Raw genomic sequence first — 23,573 nt, 5'->3', positions numbered from 1 at the left:
TTACTTCAGAGAGAAGAAGAGTTTGTTCATCAGATGTTTGAAGAATATGATTTTGCCTTTGCTGACAAAACCCAAAACCTCTTGTGGTCAGACTCTGGTGACTTTCAGCATAGCTTTTTCCCAGATAAACAGAGGCTGTGGGGAGGCCAAGGCCTTGGGAAATTCTAGCAAGGGATGTTCAACCCCTCCTTTTAGAAACACACAGCTTGTCAATGTTAATTTTCCATTTAGAAGTCGAAGAAAGGCAGAAGTGGGTTTAAGGGAAGAATCCCAGAGAAGCCAGAGAGCAGGCCCTGTAATGAAGTAGTTTTGTGGATCTAGGATCTGTGGTTAATAGCAAAGACTTTTCAAGCTAACTAGCTTGGTAGGAGAAATACTGAAAAATCATTTTCAAAATTCGTCTTTAAGGATCTTCTCTGTATTTATTATTCTGACGAGTTCCCTAAGGGAAGGGGACTGGAAAGCCCTAGCAGGATTTTGCTGTTTGGCAATACCCCCACCTGCTGTCCAAGAGGAAAATTAGCGTTCATTAGGTCTTGAAGTGTCCCAAGACAGAACTCCCGAAATCAGGATTCTGGAACAAAGTGTTTGTCTTGTTTGGCTCCAATTAGATTGGAACATACAGATTGTGCTCTGACTCTGCTCTTGTGGCTTTTTCAGCCCCTGCACAATATCACTGAGCAAAAATTTGGCATTTTGTTTTATGTATATCAGTTTCCACATGTTGTCTGTATTTAGTAATGTCCTCCCTTTAACTGGGATTGCCTCAGGATGAAAATAATTGTGTCACAGAAACAGGATCAGAATCAGGACTTGCAGGAGCCATGCAGATCCAGAAATTATTCTTAACATCAACTGTTATTCAGATGTGAGCATTGACTTCCAAATAGCTCTAAAAAACCTGCATTCAGAAAGCGGAATGTTTCATCTTCAAATTTTTAAATGCTAGGATTAGTGGCCATATTTTCAAAAGCAACAGGAGATTCCAAGTGGAAGGTACTGATTTTTTTGAAAACAGTAAAACTTAGTCCTCAGGGGTTTTTAAACACTTGAATTGTATTTTGAGTATTTATATCTTACAACTTTGTTATAACCACTTTATAGCAAAATTTTGAGCTTCATTCCCATTTATCCTCCTATTTATTTTAAATAATGAATTTTGCTCCGTGTTTTTTGGCTCAGGCTGAAATGTGTGGATGCCAAATTAGAGGAAATTTTACTTTTAAGATTAGATCACTTTGGAAATGTCTCGCATAGCAATAGGTTTTGCTTGTTGGGGTTTTGTTTGTTTGTTTTGCTTTAGGAAACACCAACATGTAAGGAAAGGCCTTTGGAAATACAGAATGGTTTTCGGCACGGTAAGGCTGCATGTCAGCGGACTCGCAGTAACTCCACCAGTAAGTTGCAGAGAAAGAATCTGCTTTCTTGTAATACTCAGGGAGTGCAGAGCACAGCCCCCCATCGTGGGATGGCACTATGGTGCTAAAAGAGCTGTTGTACAAATTTAGTCTGGGATCCTTAGCTAAGAATTGCTGATGCAATTCTAAACCATCTACAATCATCGGCTTGTGTGTTCACAACATCCCGCAGCCAGGTTTTGTGCATAAGGTTTGCACTTTATGGTTTGGGGCTCTTTTTTTATGGTGTATTCTAAATAGTCCGACAGTTCTTTGGTAGGGAACACTTGCTTTCTGCTATATTTAACATTAATGGCGATCCCCAAAGTAACAGCTGAAAGCATCCACCAGTTCACAGGGAGATTGACAAAGGGAAAAACATTCCTAAGTAACATTTACCTGATAAAGTGACTGTGCTAATGTGTCCAAGCCCTGTGAAGTAACACACCTCTCTCCCCACGCCTGGCAGGTGTGAGCCCGTTCTGGGCCGGGGAGGTGGAGGGCCCAGCGCCCCGGAGAGCTGTGCCCCTCAGGGACCGACAGCCCCACGCCCTCCACGCCAGCCGAAAATCGCTCTCCCAGCAGCTGGACTGCCCTGCAGGGAGGGCCCCGGTAAGAGCTGCAGGAGCCACCTGAACAACACACACCAGCAGGGCTCTCTGGATGACCACGGCAGCCACTCTCCTGCCAGAACCCATCTGCCCTGGCAGGGACGATGGTCACTCTGCCTCCTCTGCTTTCCACCCCCAATACCTCCTCTGTGAGGGGCAGAAGAGAGGGAAAGGCTCTGTGCCAGCAAACCCCTGTTTCTGCAGGTTCTCCCTCCCATTGCCCAGCAGGTTTTATGGTGTGTCTAAACCCTCAAGGGTGGTTCACACCACCCCACTCTGAGCCCCGGTGCCACCAGCCTCCCCAGTCACCTGCACCGGGCTGGAGGTGTGTTTTTGGTGTTCCATGTTTACCTCTTAATCCTGTTCCCAGTCCCCTGTTGAATAGATAATCTGGTTTTCATGTCAAAATTGAGACTTTCTCGCATGTGCAGAAACCAAAATTTTGGCTGATTTTCCACACTCTTCAACAACTGTTAGTTTCACTTTGCTGCATAAAATAAAAGTGTTGAACCCTCTTGGATGTGTAATGAGTGCAATTAACTCTGACCCTGCTGAACTTCATGCATAGTTAGCTTTGGGTAATGACTTCTGTCAGTGCTTAAATTATCTTGTAATGCCCAATTCCATGTTAAAATAGGAGGTTTTCATTAACCATTTCACTAAATATTTCACTAAAAGTTCATTAAAATGGGATAAATCTCAGAGGCTGAATTTAAGAAATCCAGCACAAATTCGTATTTTGGGGAAAATACTAGGTTTGGCATGTCCCAAGATAAAGCTTTTTAGTCATAAGATGAAGGAAAGATTTTGAATGTCTTGATTCTAGTTCAGTTCTTAAAAGCAAAAATTATAATACTTGTTTATGTCCCCTAATGACCACAAATGGGATTTTGGCATGGGGAATCGAGTGAGAGCACAAATATATCTTTCTACACCACTTCAAGGACCAACATCCTAATTTTTCTCCAGTTTAGTCCCTACAAGACAAATTCAGTGAGCAGCGATTTTCTGAATAACAAATGGCTTATGCATTAGAAAGACTTTAAAAAAAAAATAAATTAGTACCATCAGTTATAAGGAAGAAAATTTAAAATAAACAACTTGCTGCAATGAATGTTCAAGAACTTCTGCTTATGCATAAAAGAGAATTGTGAGGTTGTTTTTTATTTTAATGTTCACAGGCAGTTTCGAGGCCATCTAGGTCCCTAAGTACAGCACAACTAGTGCACACATCGTGTGGCTCACAGGCTTCAGTAATTTCAAACATTGTACTGATGAAAGGACAAGGGAAGGTAAGACTGGCTCTGTTGATTTGCCATGGGTTTTACTGCACTTCACAAATGTAATCTGCCAAGTGCAGAGAAGTGGCTGCAGGTATTAACGTTGCCACTTTTGGGCTGCCAATTCATATCCCGACAAAAATAAACCAAAAATAATTTAGACACTTTCCTATGTGCATGTAGGATTTATATAGAATTAATTGATTGCAACAAACAAAAAGCAAATAATAAGGGGATTCTGCTGAAATTCCCATTTACTCTTACTCAGGAATGTGATTGACTATTTTTTCATGTATTATACTACTCCCCTGACAATACTGCCCATGTAGGTAATGCAGAAGAAACTGCAAATGAGCTGTTATGAGAATTGAACATGAGTTCTCATACACTTTGTCTTCCATAAATTAGGGTTTGGGCTTCAGTATCGTTGGTGGTAAAGACAGCATTTATGGACCAATAGGCATCTATGTCAAAACCATCTTTCCTGGTGGAGCTGCTGCTGCTGATGGAAGGCTACAAGAAGGTGGGAAAGCCCTCTTCTCTCCCTTTTCCCACTTCCCAAAAAGTGACACTGAATGACAGATTGCAGCTGAAACGAGCCATAAGTGACTTTTACACCTGCATCCATTTTTGCATTTGCAAGACTCTTTTAGAGTACATGCATCACGTAACTTATTGTACAATACAGTAACACTAATATTTTTTCTCTTTCGAAACAGGTGATGAAATCCTGGAGCTGAATGGAGAATCCATGCATGGATTAACACATTATGATGCTTTACAGAAATTCAAGGTTATGTACTCTCCTTCCAGAACAAGCTCTGTTTTTAGACACAATGTGTGTGTGAGCTCAACAAGTTCACTCATTGTCTGTTCTTTCTAGCAGGCCAAAAAGGGTCTTCTGACACTTACAGTCAGGACAAGCTTCAGCACACCTCATTCTACTTCCAGCTGTCAGTCACCCCTCTTGTGTCAGTCACTGAGCTCCAGTACATGCCTAACCAAAGAAAACAGCTCTTTCAGTTCGGAGAATGCAGCATTCTCGTTAAATCCTACAAAGCCCAATGACAGGGTCATAATGGAAGTTACCCTGAACAAAGGTAAGTGTTGACATCAACTGAGCACTGCCAACAAAGCATTGACTGACAAACCACTGTTCATTTGCACTCTGAATGTCTTTCCTCACTGACCTGATTCTTATCCTGATCTAAGTTTTTTAATACAACAAATTAGGTCTTGGTGCCTGTGGGTGCTAACAAGTATCTATCAACAGCAGGATTTTGAACACCATCTGTCCTCAAGAGCCAATCACTGCGGTTTTTTCACTCAACATCAGAGTCACATTCATATCCTTCACATGAAAAAGTAAAGTTCTTGTCAACAACTGCCACTTATTAGGCAGACTGTGCAACTCTTACCCATAATTATGCAAGCAGTTAATTTCACTCTTGAAAAGGCTTAGAACCAAAAAAATAAGTATCTTTATCTTGTAGTTCTTTCACCTCCCCTCCAACTGTCATCACCTTCTACTTACAAACAACTACCAGCACAGTGAAATAAACTTTTAAATATGGGAACATCAGAGTGACAAATAAAGCAAAGTCTCTGTGAGGTACCAGTGACTTACCAAACAAACAGTATGGGATCTGGCATCAGTGACTGCACAGAGAAAAGGGTGTAAACTCACAGAAGTGTTAAGCTGTACCATATAAAACTGAAAGAGGACTGAAATTATATAGCTAACAATAGCCATATATCCTTAGGTTTAGATTGTTTTTCCCCTTTTTAGCTCCTTAATTTTTTTTTTTTTTTGTATTCTGTCTCCTTGAAAAGCCATTTGAATCCTTCTGTAATGACAGATATTTTGCAAAATAAACCTGCATTGCATTGTGTCTGTGACACTTTACTCATGAGGGGGACAAAACCCCCCATAACAACCCCACAATAAAACAATAGAAAGGAATAGAAGAAAGCAGTGGAAGCAGCAACGAATACTGAATGTGCAACATTCATGAACACAAGACTTTGGTTCTGGTTTGTACAGAAGAAAGAATTAAATTTAATTAATTTTTAAAGAGGCTCTTCAGTGGTTTGCTTTGGCTGCTCCTTATGCCTTTTTAAAATTACTGTTGATTCTTTCAGAGCCGGGTGTTGGCCTTGGAATTGGGTTATGTAGCATCCCTTGCTTCCAGTGTATTTCAGGCATCTTTATTCACACCCTCTCGCCAGGCTCAGTGGCACATATGGACGGGAGACTCAGGTAGGATGAGAAAGGCTGTCTGTCTTATGCCACAAGTTTCTCATTGCTCTGTTTTATCGGTTTATTTTTGACCTGTTTGGGCAGGAAGGAATATTTATTTCTGGGAATTTCAGGATTAAAGCACGTGTGCTATTCTCAGGGTTGGAGCATGTGTCTTCAGGATATGTAGGATTTCCAGAAATACAGCAACCCAGTGAAATCACTGCCTCTTGCCCAAGCTGGGCTAACTTTGAAGGTCTCAGAAAAGCTTGTAGCATTGCTACTGGAGGAGATTTCCAAATAGAAAGTATTTGGAAAAACCTAAACATATGGCATAACTTGGCTTGTTTGAGCACTAGATTTTTTCTGATACAAGCTCCTCAAATTCTTGCCCAATAGAAAAACAGATTTGCTGAGATGAGCTTTAGTGGGAGTGTAGAAACGTGTAGAATTTTCAGAGATTTTTTTTACCCACTATTAGTGTTAAACAGATTGAGAACTGAGCAGAACACAGCAGTTTTGGTGAAGTCTTTTTGATTTAAATTTAGGTGTTCTGTAACCCTCCTCTCTAATACTCTAGCTGAAAGAAATTCAGTCTTAAATTATTTGAATATTTGTGTGATACAAATCAGTGCCTTCAGTCAGCCTCTCTTAATGTGTGTGGGCACTAGAGCAGTGCAAGGCAGTCTCAGTTTCCATATGAACCAAATTTGGATTTCATCTAGAAAGAGCCAGTTTAGCAGATTTTGATTGTTTGTCATCAGAATTTTTCTTTTAACAAGTTACTCACATATGTAGCAGAAACATAACATCCTTTCTGACCTTAAATAGCACTAACATAATGTAAAGACATGAAAAGTGAACTCGAAAGGAAGGAAGGAAGGTGTAGGTGGAAGCAGCAGCTGAGCTGCAGACAGCAGAAAGATCACAAAGTGTGCACAGCTGAACGTGCAGGAAGCTCAGAGGTTGTGTGCAACATGGCAGATCAAAACCCCTTGACATGCAACTCACTCCTATTCCATTTTCTGTAACAGGACAGAATGACAGATTTAATCTGTAATCAAATTAGAGGTGGACCTTATGAATTTGCTTTTTGTATGTTGCCACATGGGTGAGACAAGGTCAGGAGAAAATCTCTTTTGTTCACATCCTCTCTCTTTTTTCTTAATATCTCTCTAGGTGTGGAGATGAAATTCTTGAAATTAACGAAACTTCAGTACAAAATACAACTCTTAATGAAGTTTATGCTGTGCTAAGCCATTGTGACCCTGGTGCAGTACAAATCATTATTAGCAGACACCCTGAACCGCAGGTAGCACACTCTGTATTCTTTCTGCCTTTCAATATAGCACATACTGAAAACTAAGAGGGAGCAAGTGCTGATCTAAAACAGGTGGAAAAATGTTGACTACAAAAATCCTGATCTCCTTATGATTATTGCTGCACACAAAAAAATCTGAGATATGCACTCCCTTAAATAGGATCATTTAGGACTTGAAGGTCACTGGTGACAATCTTACATGAGGTTCTGTGCAGTGAATAAGGAAAATACAGAAATAACGTTTAAGGAGTAACCCAAAAGATAGTTCTTATGTGAGAAAGAATTGACAATAATAAATAACTTGAAAGAGGGTACATACCTCCCCAAAAGGAATTAAATGTTTATACACTTGGTTTTCAGTAATTAAAATTTAGGTCTTGCCCAACCAATATTTATAGTTAAATTAATATTGAAGTACAATATTTTATTCTTGCAAGGTTTTTCTACAAAATGCTTCCTAACACCAAGCACTGTATAAATGATTACCAAGTTTAAATTGTTGCATAAATTATGCTGTATTAAGTTACCTTATACTGGTAAATCCAGGACTCCACTTCTAGTGAAATCTGCAAAAGAATGTTTACCTTTGAAAGATCTCATTTTACTTAAACAGCCACTAAAAACAGCACACCCATAGATATACTTCATATATACTGAGATATATACAAATATAATGGTGTGCAAATAACTCACCTCATGAGAGTAAAATGGCATGATATTTCCTAGGTGTCTGAGCAACAGCTAAAAGAAGCTGTTGCACAAGCTGTGGAAAGCAACAGATTCGGAAAGGAGAGACACCAATGGAGTACTGAAGGTAAGGGAATAAATGCATTCACTGAGACATGGTAATTTTGACTTAAAATATGTCAAGGATGAGTACATGCTATATTAGGATCATTGGGAGCAATCAAGTAACCCAGAGCAGAAAAGAGGAGGAAATCTCACAGGACAGCCCTCCTAACATGTCTCCCATGATATGTTACCAGAGTGATGAGAACAGCCAAAGTCTGTCTGATTACAACAAAAAATTTTGTGCAAACTTCCTCCCACAGCTGCTCATCCTTTCCAGTTCACAACCTCTGCTTAGAGCCTTTCAAAATGTAGGTGACAGGACTATGACAACAAGGAACTGCACAATGAAGGTGATGTCCTCAGGGCAAACCTTGTTAATCCCTTATTTGTGAGGAAAGGCACATGCAGTCACAGCTGGAGCTATTTGCCCAGCTCAGGTATGGCATCCTCTCACAGTAATGTATTGGAATGATACTCCTTTGAGAGTCTTCTAAAGGAACAATAGGCAACAGAGTCATCATCAGTAAAACTATACTGCTGACACACCTATATATAGAGAGAGAAAATGTTATTTTGGTGTCCAGGAACTTGGCTGTTGACTCTTCACCCTACAAGGCAATGCATTAACCCCACCTTTGCATCCACCCAGAATGATATTTAGTGCAGATTTCATCAGCTGACTCTTAGGAGCGAGCACTTTGCCCGTACTGAACAGACTTTTCGAACATGTTCCTGACACAGGTGTTAGGAGGCTGGAAATGAGCTGGCATGGAAGGCACCCCTGTGAGAGACACATGGACAGGATCGTGGGTTACTGCAGCCGCAGGGCACAGCGGCTCATGACCCGCTCCAGCAGCGACAGCAGCTACAACCCGCGGGCCTCCTGTGCCACTGCTGCTGTGCACCAGCTCTCTGACTTGAAGGCAAGAGTACACAGTGTAGATGTACCAATCACCAGGCAACCTGGCCTGCTGTACTCGTTCTCTGCCAGTAATTCAGAGAGAAATTCCCCTCCGACCTGTAGTGAAGGCGGTCAAGCCTTGCAAAACACTAAGAAGTCATCAGAGATCCTCGTTAGAAAACCCAAATCATCAAAGCCCAAACCTCCACCAAGGAAATACTTCAAGCAGGACTGCACGTGTGATGAGCAGGGTAATGCAGACAGAAAAGAAAAGCTTGCATCACAAGTGGCTGAATCCCCTTCTGCAAGTGTTCAGGTAAAGTAAAATTTACAACATTGTTTTTGTGTCTGCATATTTGTGAGGCAGGGGAAAGAGGAAGGCAAAGTGACTTTGCATGATAGCAGGAAGAAGGGCAGGAGAGAAAGACAAAATGCATACACATGGGAATTGGGGAAGAAGATGAAGCTCTTCTGTTTTGAAAGTAAGGTGGGTATCTTAGTGAAGCCAGTTTAGTATCAAATGTTATGTTCAAAGTAAGGTCAGAAGGCAGAGAAGTGTCTGAAGAAAATCTTCTTCCATACCAAGGTTTCTGAGTTAAAATGCCAGTGAGAGCAGCAGCAAGAATGAATCTGTCCCTGCCATTCCTCAGGAGCACTAGCCACAGCATCAAATCATTTATGAAGTAGTCACAAAACAATTTCTTGGTTTCAGTAGTGGATTTTTATTGGAAGAAAGCACTAACATTATGTAGAGCAGGCAATCTTGGCCTCAGATACATTTCTTGAGACCAGGAGTTATTAAATAAACCCATTTAAATTGTGGTGCACATACATATTTGTCGATGAGCTACAGTATTTGAAAACAGTGTACATTTGTACATTGCTAAATTTCAGTTCCCTCTCTTATCTAAGACAACAGAGAGTGTTTCACTTTTGCATGAGTGTGAAGGACTGTGAGATCTGTGTGTTGAAACAAAATTGTGGTTTGCTTAAAACTGAAACCTCTTTTCCCTAGGTTTAATAATATGCCAGCAGAAATGAATTGTTCTCAATGCAGTGCAAAGGAAAAAAAAAAACAAAGAAAAAAAACCCACAAAAGCCTCCCACACAGTTCCCAAGTTGCAAAGATCAATATAAAATTATATAAAGCAGACTGAAGTCCACATATAATGTTACTATCCAAGAAAATTTCAGTTAAGCACCTCATGTAAGGTCACTTTTACCATCCCCTAAGTAGAAACTGCTGCTAGAAAATCAACTTCCAGAGTAAAATTGAGGGAAATAAGTACTTGTTGAACTTACCACTCCCTGCAACTTCTTATTCTTCAGCACTTAGTCATTCTAAATGACAGTGAGAGAAAACTAAATCTTAAGATTAATAAAATCCATGAAAAATCAAGGTCTGTTCAGGAAGACAACTTCCTCTATTAACACAGTCTCTATGTATCTGTATATACCCAAGAGAGAGGGTTTCTTGTCATAACGTATTTCAGATCATTAGGAGAAGGTTTTATTACTGCTTTAAAATTTTTAACCTTTATTCCCTCCAAATGTTGTATTAGTCAGTCTGAGGCCTGCACACCACATTTTTATATTGGGTTTCTGGTTTTTTCCAGATTCATATATTTTTTCAGACCTTTCTTCAGCTTCATATGTAGTGTGGTTTGCATAATTACATTCTGACACACTTCTCTTTCCTGTTTGTTCAGCAGGAAGTTGGAGAACCAATGTTAGAGGGACATCAAACTGATGTAACCCACGGTGCCTTCACCACTTCTCCTACAGCATATGATAAGGAACACACAACTGCTGCTCCAGTGGGCAGAGATCAAGAAAGAAAAGAAAAATTAGGTATGTTTAATTCCATGAACCTTTCTTTCCAGCTAAATACGTACTATTTAATTTGGATTCCAAAATGGGTATTGAGCTGATTTCACCTTCTCTTTAAATGTAGTCTTCAAACTATATCTGTAAATCTTGGGGTGAACAGATGAAATTTCAAATTATTGATTAATCTCTGTAAAGAAAGGGAAAGTAGATCAAAATCAGCATAAGAGATGATTTATTGTAAGTTTTAAAAATTACTGATAAATCTTTGTAAAAAAGAGAAACTAGATCAAAAGCAGCATAAGAGATGATTTATCGAAAAAATTGTTAATGGACAGGTACAATTTTGCTGTATTGCTTCAGATGAAACTGCTTAGTTACACTGAATATCTGATACTAAAGGTTAGTTTTAGCATTTCTAAAGGACATTTCTAAGCACAGTTTCAAGGCTCTGGTGTTGCAATGGTACAAACCACTGATAAGTTAGTTTTCTGCTGTGCTAGTTAGAATCCAGGAAACTTAGTGCTAAGGGAACAAGACAATCTCAAGAGGTGTCTTACAACATCAATGCTTATGTAATTCTGTGAGTTATGGCTCAGATCATTATAAAAAGTGAAAATGTTGCCTTAAAAAAAAGTTGACACTGAAGCAGATAACAGTACCTGTGCACAAACAGAAATTTGCTGCCATTCGACCCCACCATGTCTAACACTAAAATGCTTAATTGCTCTGTGATGTAAAAAGTATTCCCATATTAGAATCAAGTTTTTACTTATCAGAAAAATCAACTGGAAATGCCTGCAGAAATTTAAGGAAGCATAAGTATTGAAGATCTTCGTATGAGAGTCTTTTTAGAGTAAGATAAACTTATAAATGTAGAAAAGAAAAAATGCTTCTAAAAGGAATTTATTGTAATATCAGCTTTTTCTCTAGGCTGCAAACAACATTAAAATTTTAACCTTCTCTTTTAGCTGTTGTAGCCTGTATCAAGATTTCAGCATCCCAGATTTTCAGTATTTATAGACCCTTTAAAAAGGGAACTCGTATTTAAGCATGCAAGAGCCTTGTTTTTCAGGTAATTTCAGTGTCTGGATTCAGAACTTGTAGATCAAGAGCTATGAATTTTTTAAAAGTTTAAACTTCTTAGAAACTTTAAAAAAAACTCTATCAGAGGCTTGAATGAAATTCAAATTTAATGAATTAATAATGATGCAGAGATAAAGGGTGGAGAGGTAGAAGGATGTTTGTTTATAATGGATGTCTCTTTATTCCAGGGACTCCACTTTCATCAGTACAAAGGCCTGTGCTTAAAAGACAAGCACGGGTAGATTATAGTCTTGATACAACAGAAGACCCCTGGGTTAAAATTTCTGACTGCATAAAAAGCTTATTTAATCCTACCATGAGTGAAAACAATGTCCATTTAGATTTGCAACCTGGCATCGACAAAAACAAAGAGAATCAAAATCGAAGCAGCTCAGAGACAGTTCTGAAGAAATCAGAATCAGAATTAGTCGGTTCCAAAGTGCTAAAATCAGATGAAAATGACAGTGTGAAAAAGGGTCCTCCTGTTGCACCTAAGCCCACCTGGTTCCGCCAAAGTCTGAAAGGATTGAGGAAAGCAAATTCAGATCTAAAACCACAGGCAGATCAAAGTTCTCCCAACCATGACAGTATTTCCAACAAAAACCTGCAATCCAGCTTATCACGTGTGTCTCCTGGAGGATCATCAATAAAGCAAAGAATAAGCTCATTTGAATCCTTGAGTGCTCCACAGTCACCTGAAAACCCCCCCCGAAGGCTGAGCCTAAAACCATCGGTCCAGAAAGAACCTTCTCCCACTGCAGCAGGAGCAGAGGCAGCTCCAGTCTGCTCAAACCAACCCTTCCTCCAGCGTTGTGAGAACAGCCAACAACAGCCACCTGTGGCCATGGCTACAAAGAGCCTGGACAGGTCTTCCTCTCGCAGGGAGGGTATTGCAACCAGCTCAGAGAAAAGCAGCAATGCCAGCACTGAAAATTCATCAAGTCTCTTAACTCCAGGAGCTGTTGCAAACTCCCATCTTGTGTCCGTAGCAAAAGCACACAGCCTGAGGTCACGAAGTTTCCCACTTACTGCTGCCCAGGCTTGTGAGATAATGAAGCCATGTGATGAGAAGTGCAGCAAAATCTATTCCATCAGCAGCCAGGTGTCATCTGCTTTAATGAAATCCCTGCTTTGCCTTCCTCAGTCCCCAGCCTCTTCTGGAAGCAGTGCATGGGAAACTCTGGACACAGTGTCCCAGTCCTCCATGGAGGAAGATGAGAATTCCATCTCACCTGCAAGTGAGAATCACCACCTGGACACTGGGTTTTCCCTAAAGTAAGACACCATATTTAAAACTCAGATTTACAGACCAGCATTGCTGAGCAGCTGTGCTGATCTGCTGACAGATTAAAGTTCAAAGGTAGCATCACACAGAAGTAAAGCACAGACTAAATGAAGAACTTTTTAGAGATAAAGGTTAAATGACTCACATGACTGTTACTTCTGGTTTTAATCTGTATTATATATAGGCACATGTGTATTTCAAACATCCTCCTGTTTAAGGAGCAGTATTTCTAATATCTCTGTGATAAAGCAGATTTAAGTGTCTTTGCCTGAGGCCATGAGATTATTCCTATTCTTTAACGCAATGGATTCTACTTTTTTTAAGTTAACATGATTAATTTCCATTTGCCCATATTTATAGTAGTTGTAGGAGTTACCACCCCCATTACATGCTAATAAGATGGAAAGATGACTGCTCCAAAACTGCCTTTTGCTTTAGTGGGTATGTTCTTGCATAGCTCAATGTTTCTTTTTTGTTCTTGTCACAATGGGACAGCCTCTCCGAGCTGAGAGAATACACGGTGAGCCTGGCAGACAAAGGGAAGGAGGAAGACAAACAGGAACACGGCTCACCTCAAGCATCCGGTGTGTCAGGGCAGTCAGTCATCTCTCTGCTTTCCCCTGAGGAGCTGGCAAAGCTTATAGAGGAAGTCAAAGCCCTAGATGAAGAAACCTTAAAGGTAAACCTGATTTTTCTTTTCATGCATGGTTTTCAGAAAACTGTAGAGTGAATGTGTCTGGTTAATCTTTGCAACTTAATATTATGCTTATGGCACTAAGTCTCATTATAAAATGCACAATAGAGAAAAAGAAAATATGCTGAATTTCCAATCATTGTGACATACCTTTTGGGAAGTTCTTGACTTTATTCTGTTCTCTGTCTAGGAATTTGATGATATTCATGTTACAGTTTTGCATAAAGAAGAAGATACTGGGCTTGGATTCAGCCTAGCAGGGGGCATTGATCTAGAAAACAAAGTGGTAACAGTAAGTAGCATCTTAAAATATACTCCCAAATCAACACTCTTTCTGCAAAAGACATACCTTACTGGTTTTCTACTACAGTGTTTGGCTTTCAGATTACCAAAGCAGGCAGCTATATTGATAGGTTTGGAAGGACCATAGTCTCAGTAGGTGAAAACAGGTTCCTTCTGCACAGAGCTGCCTCCCCAGGTGTCTGGCAGCAGTGTCCTGCTTCCTTGGGCCCCTCCTCCCCAACAGCTCTGAAAGCCAAGGCAGAACACACAGCCCTGTGCAGGAAATAAACATCTTGCTCACGTGCTCATAGAAGGCCATGCAGGGTGGTCTGGAGGAATGGGGTGGGTGAATACATGTCTGGAAGTTAGAGATAAGTCTCACACCTCCTTCCTCCCACGAGCAGAGCAGCGAGAGGGTCAAGAAGTAGCACGTGCAAGGTACGTACCACAGGCAGCACGGCTTTAGCCATCTGGTACCAGGGCCAGACTGCTTCCCTGGCTGCTTGAGGAGGGATGTTCTCAGGAAAACTTCTCCGTGCAAATTTATTCAGTCCTCAGTCCTGAAACATGATAGAAGCAACTGGTTCCTGGCAAAGAATGAAAAATGTACATGGTGTAAAGTATTAAGTGAGCAATTTAGTGACGTGGCCTTTCTTTCTCTTCCTTTGTGTGTGTGTGTGGTGACTGGGCTCTTCAATAGGTTCACAAAGTATTTCCCAGTGGACTGGCCTACCAGGAAGGAACTATTCAGAAAGGAGATGAAGTGCTCTCCATTAATGGAAAGTCTCTTAAAGGTGCGACTCACAGTGATGCCTCAGCAATCATGCGACAGGCCCGACAACCCAGACAAGCTGTTGTTGTCACCAGAAAACCTAAAGATGGAGAAAAAAATCTCAACGTTTCAATCAGCTCTAGTACATCCTCGGTAGCAAGTGATGCCTCACAAGAGTCTGGTAAGTTTAGTGGCATTATCTTGCAGCCCCCACCTGATAAGTGTTTACTCATCACCTGAAATCCAGGTGTTCATAAAACCAGCATTGGCTGCGTAAATCTGTGAACCATGATTAAAAACAGCACAGTTAATAAAACATCCCTGAAATAGACATTTGAAATAACTTTATTGAAAAGGGAAAGAATTAATCGAGCTCTGAAATAAAAGAACTCCCTAAAAAAACCAAAGCAAGTGTGATTCTCTATGTGAATTTCTGTAGAAGTACAAAGATGGTTGTTGTAGCAACACATCTAATTTAAGGTATAATGACAACTCAGTGAACAATGATTCTTTATTCTAATATTATTACAAGACTTGTCTCCATGAAAGAGAATTTCAGTTTGAACAAACAATGTGCTATTGTTTGATATAGCAGGTGGCTACATCTGAAACACAGCAACGTCAGAGTTTTGCAGAATATTTTACTTTCAGAATAGTTTTGTGTTTTGGTTTTGGTCTTTTTTCTAAAGCATGATCTGGAGATCTGTAGCTTTATTTCCATACTGCAAATTAGCAGCCTTGTAGTCAATAACAACTTCATAACTAACATGAAGTCAAATATATACCTTAGATTTTGTTCATTTCACAGATTTTTACAATTTACTAAATATCTTATTATCCCATTAATTCAAACACAATTTTCTTTCCCCAGCATCCCAGAGGGCCTTAAAATGACAAAATGAGAAATTAAAAGTTTTAGCTTTCTCTTTCACTTGGCAGTTTATAGGACCTTTGCAAACAATCCAAAAGTTAATTTTTTTGTAACAGATGTTCTAGCTTTTCAGACTGTATGCTGTCCATCTGGTAACTTTCCATTTGTTTCCAGCCACTGGAGATACAATCTGCACTGTAACTCTAGAAAAAACACCTGCTGGTTTAGGATTCAGTCTGGAAGGAGGGAAGGGCTCTATTCAGGGAGATAAACCCATCATTATCAACAGGATATTTAAAGGTAAACACACTTTGCATCTTCCCAACTCAGGCAGACTTGTGGGGTTCATAACTGACTGCTGATTTATAACTATGGAAATGCCATTTTTTCAAATGCAGCATTATCTTGTTTGGTGCCAGTAATTTGTTGCCTGCTGGGACCAGGTGGTTTACACCAAACGTGCTGCTGATCCATTCGCTAGTAAGTGAAAGATCCACCAAAGCTTCCCCCACAGAAAGAATTAAAGGAAATTGCTTTTCTCTCCCCAGGGACTGCACTGGAACAGAGCAGCCCTGTTCAGCCTGGTGATGAGCTCTTACAAGTACACACAACAGCCATGCAAGGACTCACTCGTTTTGAGGCATGGAACGTCATCAAGGCATTACCTGATGGGCCCATCACAGCGATCATCAAGAGGAAGAATCGCAGCTCTGTCACCACCAAGTCACCCGAAACTTTGTAAGAGGAAGGATTAGACTACTGCTAATATTCAAACAAGGGATTTTGTTACTTGCAGGCACTTGGCTGGCACAGTAAGATACTCAGCACCCATGAAGAGTACGCTGGATCTTACTGCCAGTTACAGAGAAAGCTCTCTGGGATGAACTTAGATGTGCAGGAAACGGGCATGATTTTTATTTCAACGTTCAGAAACAGATGTTATAAAGTGTGTAATTATAAAATAATGACTTTGTTAATAACATACTGGTTGTAATAAAATACATGACAGCTATAGTTCTCTCCTTTTTGAAGCCATTAACTTAACAAGTATCAGAAGCACATCCTGTGTTTTTTCAGTGGTACTCTCCAAGTCCTGTTCCCTACCTTAGCTTCCCAGGAACAAGAAATGTGTCTACGAGCCTACAACTAAACACTGCCTCAGGGAATGTGTAGGGCAGAGGAAGCGGGTTGCAGTGCAAAACAACGTTCCCTAGAAAAATCCAACTTTTCTATTAAGAACACAGAACATTCAGGAGAGCCAAACCTGTAGAGGTAACTTTCTACAGAGCCATCTCAACTGCAGCAGGCAAACACAGTGTGGAAAGGAGTTCTCATGGTATTCCAAGGGGGAGGTGTGGGTACTGTAGTGGAAGCTTTCCTAACCTTCATCTGGCCAGAGGTCTTAAGAGGACTACAGCAGAAGAATAACGAGGCCATTCAGAAGAAAATCTTACCTTCTAACCACACTTTTCTCTTTTAAATGTCTCTGTTAATTTTGCAAGGGAAAGTACCAGTGAGAGTACTTGGGAATCCAAGTACTTCTGAACTGAAATGTTTATTCTGGAAAAGGCTAAATAACTTGGAGACAAATCTATCCTATATGCCCTGTATGGAATTCTACCAGCAGCAGACACGTACCTATGGCAAGATGATCTTGTGCACCCACTCAATCTTCTCCAACCTCCTTCACCAAAGGGAGAGAGAGATGCAAGGGCAGGATGGAAGTAGTAACTCCCCAGCTGACAGCCAGGTTATTGTCCTTGGCTGTTCACCTTCCCAGCGATGGGAATTTTCTGTACCCTTCTTCAGTTAATTTCACCAGGAAGAGATTAAGGAGCTCAGGAGCTGTTTTCCATACACTTAACACAACACCTCAAAAACAGCAATTAAGGGAAAGGGAAGGATAGGCAGGAGAAGGTTTTAATTAAATCCAGGAACTGAACTTGCTGCAGCCTTTTCTCACAAGACAACTGTAAATTAATCCTTGAAAGAACATTCTTGACAAGCCATCTGCCTCCACACTCCCAACACACACTCAGCTGGAGCTGTCTCCCAAAAACTAATCTCTACCTCAAAACAAAAATTTGGTTGGGTAGCAACCAAAAAAAAGAGAAAAATGGGAAAGTGAACATTACGTAAGTGCCAGTTCAAAAAAGTATTAAAAAAGTCTTTGCCAAGACATTTCTAACTCCAGTTTGGCAGGGCAGAAGGTTGAACATGAAGGGCTCTTAATTCCTGGATAGAAGGTGTTGAGCACTCAGAAAAGGGATTCTTAAGTTATTCCAATGAAGAGTCTCACCACCTTTATTTCTCAGAACAATAAAAAAAAATATAAATAGCTAATAAGAAGCCACATTGTCTGCAAAAATAATTTGCGTTACTTGCAGAAATAATGAGCGGTGACCTCAGCTGTGCTTTTTGGACTTTCTGCTAATTAAATTCATGATAATCCTGGAAAGACTTGCCAAGATATTATAATTCATGCCTAATGACTTCAGTACACTTATAAAAATATATTTAAGCCTCTGTAATATCAAGGCCCACATCTTTTCTCAGTGAACTTGTTACTCTTCCTAAGTATAGGAAGCAGCAATTGGAAATAAGGACCAACCAAGGGCAAGTACCTGCAAGGGTGAGTGTTCTCACCAAAACACCTCTTCCCTTGTACACATACCATCATCAGGGAAGGCCTTTCCCCTCTTTTTGCCTTAAATTCAGAGATGCTGGAGGTCTAAGCAGCTCCTAGGCTTCCTTGACAGCAGAACAGGTGTATGAGGAACCATTTCAAAGGATGATTCAGGAAAAACAGTAAGATGTAGCAGAAAAAATATTTATTTCACCACACTCACACAAGTTTTTACATCTTTGTATACAAAGCAGACTGGACTAAAAACTGTTTCCTTGAACTCCATAGGGTGAGGTTTACAGTGGGAAACTTAATGTGCAAGTCCATGCCCTATACATATAAAAATAGAAAAAAATACAGGGACAGAAAGCAGAGCACATTAACCCTGTTAAATAATCGAGTTACCACACTAAAATCACAACCTGCATTTAACTTCCTAATTCAGCAATTATTTTTACCTTTGTAATTATATGTAATTCATAGTAATGTCTGATGTTCCTGCAGCAACCAGCACCATAGGCATCTCCCAAAGATGGACACATCTTGGCACACAAAATCAGCTGCTGATTTCCCAATGTAATGTTGGGAGGCAAACCAGTCTTAGAAAAAAGCAATGTCCTTATGGCCTGTCAAGGCAAAGCTACTGAAAAGATTATTTACCCGTTAAAACCTCTCACCACAGGAAACCAAAACACATTCAAATACAGTTCAAAATGGTCATTTCACGTCCCATTTAAAAAATGGCAAGTAAAGTGCTTAATCCTCTTTATTTATTGCCTCTGTGTCGGTTCAGTTTGTTTCACGACACTGTGAAACCACTGGTTTTGGTACAGAGAGGGGAGAGTGTCTGTTTGCCAGCCCACACACCTGTGCATTGATTAGCACTGCTGGACCTTGACTTACAAAAAAGCACTTAAGGCATATTTACCATCAATATTGATGTCTGCTGGAACAAACCAGTGACATCCTCTACATAATCCCCTTTGTTCTGGCTTTCACCATTTGCTGGCTTGCACCCACTGAAGCATCTTGACAGCTCTAGGAGTGCTGGCAGCAGGAGAGATACATCTTCTTCTGGGGGAGAACCACTGATCCACAGGAATCTACAGGGAGCTTCAGAGACCAAACAGGGCTGACCTGCACCTGGCTGTGGTGCTAAGTGGATTTTAGCAATGCTTAACCTCCACAGACACTGACAAAGAGTGACCAAGAACAGATCCAGTATCTGCATCTTCTCCCTGCAGTCACTACTGCTGCCACCTGGTGTGGTATTTTTCTAATCATTAAAGTGAAGAATTTCATGTTACATAAGAATGCATTGTTCTGCATGGAGTCAGGTAGCAAACGCCGTTTTAAAAATCTATTGTCCTCAGTTCATTGTTTCATGTCACCTTTCTTAAGTATCTTAGCTGATAGAAAAGTCCTGAGGCCAACTTTGTATTTTTGCCCACAAGCTGACAGGTTGTTTCCTACCCTCAGCTGGTGATCCCAGCAACTCATCTTGTCATGCTTTTAATGCCTTAACAGCTTTGGTGAGGTTGCTGTAAAATCCAGATATGCTAGATGGAAAAAAGGAATCCACCACTGTCTGGGGAAGATAACCACCAAGATCCGTCTGAAAGAAAGTGAGGAGCTCAGTCCTGTCTGGCTCCCTGCAAAGACAATGAAAGTGATTTATAGCCAGTGGTTTAAGAGCATTAAGAACTTTTCAATGACTCTTACTTGTATTAGAATAGCTATTTCCAAGAGCTTTCATTTTTTTAAACAAATACACAAATTTCAGTCAATGTAGCTATGAAGTTAGTTTATCTAGGCCCTAATTAGCTACATGACTCTGTCTATAAATTATGGCAAATCAACCAGATACTCATTTACCAAAAATTAAGACCATACTTGTATGTTTTGCTGAATCTCTGCTCAAGAGGTCAGGGAGAATTTTACCATGATAACAGTTCCTGTAACATTAAAGACTTCCCTCTAGAAAATGAGGGGAAACTAATTCATTGCACAAAAATGAGAACAAGAAGGGCACTCAGTCATAATGATTACTGGGAAGACAGAAACATGCCATTGCCAAGAGGCTTCAGGTCACATGTGGCCACATACACAAACATACCACACAATGGATAAGGAGGTCTTTAGAATTTATAACATTCAAACAGGTTGTCTCTTACCCTGGAACAGGTATGCAGAAACAGCCACAGGGATAATTAAAACCTCTCACAAAATTTGGTTGAGGAGGACACAGCGGGTGTTCCACATTGGTGGCTGAAAGAAAAAGCATTAAAGGAAAGTGTCATTCTTCCAGAAAATGGGAAAGAATCCTTGGTACTCAAAGCTCCAGATGGGAAGCAAACTCGCTATTCAAAATGTATTTAAAGAAGAACGGCAGTACAACCTTTCCAGTGTGGAGCTGACAAGTGCTCAGAAAAGACCACTAAAAGGAACCACTCTGTCCTTAGCATGGGGAAATCAAAGAAGTGTTGAATTTAGAAGCAATTGTTACTGAGCTCTGAAGGAGGAAGCATCGACACTTCGACACAGTTTCATTGAGCCCATGCTGTGTGACAGCACTGCTTTTCTTGAGAGGTCACTTGGGTTACTTCCAACAATCCATGGCACACAGATCACTTGGCTGCTGAAAAGCTGCACTCTAGCAAGTGTATAAATTCCTGGCAAGGCTTTTCTGAACAGGATGGGAAAATGGGACACCTGAACAGTGGGGCAATAAAAGCTCTGACTTGCAACAGTTAAACAGCAAAACGAAAGAGAAAAAAAATATAACATTCTATACAGTGGCAGCCCTGTAAAAATCAGCACTATTTCTTTTCATAAACAAAACTATTTTCACGTACAGGAGTGGTACATTTATTCAATGGCTTCACTGAAACCTGTGCAGAAAATGCTAAAATGGGATTTAGCCTAAATGGGACTCCTTTTAGAAAGTTCTGTAAATTCTTAAAACAACAAAAACAGACACTCAAAATAAGCCAGAACTTAACAGTAAATTAAACAATTATTCAATCTCAAAAGCATAGCAAGGGAACAAACCATAGGCCAACAGTACCATCATCATCTGACTGTTGAAATGATTTATATACTCTGGGAACAGCAACGCAGAGAGGCGACTATTATTTTGTCTTCTGATCAAGATCAGGTCAACAACTACTGAACAACATGTTAGTTTTAATTTTATGTTTATTTCTAGTACCTTTGATTTTATAGCTTCCAATAGATGCTGGTTATTTCCAAACATAACATGAACCTGTTGAGAACACAAGTGCCTTACCAGCAGACAGCATAGTCCCATCTTCATATTGCTTCATAACTACTACATCCACAAATTCCCTTGGTGAAATAATCCTCATGCAAGCTGAAGGGGTTGTGGTTCTGCATATAGAGACAGTCTGAATATCACAAGACAGTCATGTCAGTTGATGTTTTCAGAAGTACAGCAGAAAAATCCCTGTACTTTCCAGTTCTCTTTTAGTTACACTTTCTAAACTCTCTCAAGGAGTTCTACTACATCCTTTGTTGAATGAAATGTAAATCAGCACAGTCAAAAGGCACCATGAACAATCAAGGACAAGAAAAAAAACAGAGTGACAAGGTGTTGCTTCCATGTTCAGAGAGGACAGATACCAGAAGGGATGCTGAAATGCAAACCTGGTACATCTGTGCTCGTAAGACAGTTAAAACCCGTCCTCGCCAGGACACTAGCAAAGATAACTTCCTTGTGTAGTACATGCAGGATACAACTTGATAACCCAGTTTGTTACACTTCACCAACATTAACACTACCATTTGCTTCTGTGATTGGCTCCCAAAACCAGAAGTTTCTACCACACTGGTATGTGCTGGCAAATCTGTGAATTTCAACTGGCAGGTTGCAGCATTCCTGAAGTTGGCTATAATGAATACTAAATGCCTACAGGATTCCCCCAAGAAAAATAAACTTCCTGGAACTTCCAGAAACATTTCTGAGACTGGCTGTGTTTGCACCTGGCTGCCTCCAAGCACATACACCCGCTTCAGATTTGGGGATCTAAATCCAATGCCCTTTTAATTTTCCGACATGCTATAAAAAAAGGGAATTAAGACTGTACAAGTGTGGCAGCAGAAGCTGCTGCTCATACAGAGCCCTGCTCATCTGTGTGCTCAAAGTGTAGCATCTCCACTTTAATGACAGAGGGAAAGCACTAGGTGCCGAGCCCAGTTAAGGCAGGGTGTGATTGATGTGCAGGGCAGAGCATCACTGCCATGGTGAAAGATTGGGCCTAAATTGATGGCTGATGATGTGAACACATCACTGCTTAGCTAAGTCTGCAGTGTCTAAACTTCCTCTTCCCTCACACTGAGCTTGCTAAAAACAATCACACTTAGCTTGATTTGCAGTATTAACAACACTGCAAGAATCTTTAATGTTATATATTTAATGATATACATACATATATGTCATGCATTTGTAGCTTTTAAATACACAGTATTTAGACAAGAATGATTTGCCTTTCAGAAAGATAAGCCATTATTTACATACATACATATGTTAAGAAAATGTATAACATTTATGGAAAAGGAACAAGAAAAAAAAACCAAAACCAAAGCAAAGAAGGTTTCTTATCCCAGGATCGTCCAGCTGATCCGGCCAGAAACACAGTACAATTTAAGACTCTCTACCTCCCTGCACATAACATCGGCTGTCTCATAAGGCCCAACGCTGCTGAACACACACTGCATTAATCTCACCGGAACAGTTTGTAAGGAACTTACATCGCTGATGGCTTCAACGACCTCGAAGTCCTTCACGTTTTGGTCCCACTTGGTCCTGAGCCCGCCGGCCACCGGCTTTATGCACTCCCAGACATCCCGCGGGCTGCCGGGCAGGATCCCCTCTCCCTTGTACCTGCGGGGGACGAAACGAAACGAAACCGCGCTGCTCTGCCCTGCCCGGCCCCGGCAGCACCGCGGGCAGGACCCCGCGCCCCGGCAACCAGCCGTACTCACAGGTTGCCAGCGAACTCCGTCGAGGGTCTCCAGGACACCGCGACTTCCCCCTGCGGGACGGGAAGCGTTCAGCCCCGGGCCGGCTCCCACCCCTCCCCTTGGCTGCCCCGGCAGCCCGCTCACCCACCGTGCTGCGGCAGCCCCGCCAGCCGCCGGGGTCCCTCCGGTAGAGCCGCAGCTGCTCGGCGGCCGCCTCAGCGCGCCCCGCGCACTCCATGGCGGGCGGGCGGGGCCGCTGCTGCGCCGCCTTTGAGCGCCCGCGCCGCGCCGCCCCTGGGCCGATGGCGGCGCCGCCCCCTCACCTGAGGGTGACGCCGGCCCGGCCCGGCCGCGCCTCACGGGACAGCGGGGATGGGGACGGGACAGCGGGAACGTGTGTGGGATGGGAGGCGGAGCGCTGCTTCCTTAGGGCTGGGGCCGTGTGTGGGAACGTGTGTGGGATGGGAGGCGGAGCGCTGCTTCCTTAGGGCTGGGGCCGCCCCGCCGTCGTCGTTGGCGTAATCGCAATCCCAATGGCACGGAGAGAAAGAAGCGAAAAAGCAACCAACCAGACTTGAGTGTCTGAAGGAAGTGCAAAATTGCAGT

The 23,573-nt window shown here is 41.3% G+C and overlaps 2 protein-coding genes across 9 annotated transcripts in view; one reads left to right on the top strand and one right to left on the bottom strand.

Moving 5' to 3' along the window:
- Positions 1-16,372, top strand: part of IL16 (interleukin 16) — a 38,150-nt gene extending 21,778 nt beyond the window's left edge. For 4 of the 8 annotated variants that reach the window (XM_019280940.3, XM_010391087.4, XM_019280941.3 and 1 more), the window contains 17 exons: positions 1,304-1,397; positions 1,867-2,009; positions 3,190-3,300; positions 3,697-3,811; positions 4,008-4,081; positions 4,172-4,388; positions 5,431-5,548; positions 6,707-6,839; positions 7,575-7,662; positions 8,382-8,857; positions 10,251-10,392; positions 11,643-12,729; positions 13,235-13,418; positions 13,624-13,725; positions 14,416-14,668; positions 15,533-15,658; positions 15,907-16,372. In XM_019280940.3, the coding sequence (XP_019136485.2) occupies positions 1,304-1,397; positions 1,867-2,009; positions 3,190-3,300; positions 3,697-3,811; positions 4,008-4,081; positions 4,172-4,388; positions 5,431-5,548; positions 6,707-6,839; positions 7,575-7,662; positions 8,382-8,857; positions 10,251-10,392; positions 11,643-12,729; positions 13,235-13,418; positions 13,624-13,725; positions 14,416-14,668; positions 15,533-15,658; positions 15,907-16,100 (3,657 nt within the window). In that variant the 3' untranslated portion in view covers positions 16,101-16,372. The remainder of the gene's footprint in view (positions 1-1,303; positions 1,398-1,866; positions 2,010-3,189; positions 3,301-3,696; positions 3,812-4,007; positions 4,082-4,171; positions 4,389-5,430; positions 5,549-6,706; positions 6,840-7,574; positions 7,663-8,381; positions 8,858-10,250; positions 10,393-11,642; positions 12,730-13,234; positions 13,419-13,623; positions 13,726-14,415; positions 14,669-15,532; positions 15,659-15,906) is intronic. The other 4 variants (XM_010391088.4, XM_010391089.4, XM_019280939.3 and 1 more) reach the window with 4 other exon arrangements.
- Positions 16,373-18,172: 1,800 nt separating this feature from the next.
- STARD5 (StAR related lipid transfer domain containing 5) lies at positions 18,173-23,244 on the bottom strand. Its single transcript, XM_039557491.1, has 6 exons — positions 23,116-23,244; positions 22,989-23,038; positions 22,755-22,887; positions 21,274-21,391; positions 20,159-20,252; positions 18,173-19,636 (listed from the first exon to the last, which is right to left on the bottom strand). The coding sequence occupies exons 1-6, from the start codon at positions 23,203-23,205 to the stop codon at positions 19,489-19,491; spliced, it is 633 nt and encodes a 210-aa protein (XP_039413425.1). The 5' UTR covers positions 23,206-23,244; the 3' UTR covers positions 18,173-19,488.
- Positions 23,245-23,573: the final 329 nt, after the last annotated feature.

Source organism: Corvus cornix, chromosome 10 (assembly GCF_000738735.6).
Source record: "Corvus cornix cornix isolate S_Up_H32 chromosome 10, ASM73873v5, whole genome shotgun sequence".
In the NCBI taxonomy this organism is placed as follows: Eukaryota; Metazoa; Chordata; class Aves; order Passeriformes; family Corvidae; genus Corvus; species Corvus cornix.
Note: the sequence above shows the minus strand (reverse complement) of the source record. Positions and strands in the feature narration are given on the sequence as shown.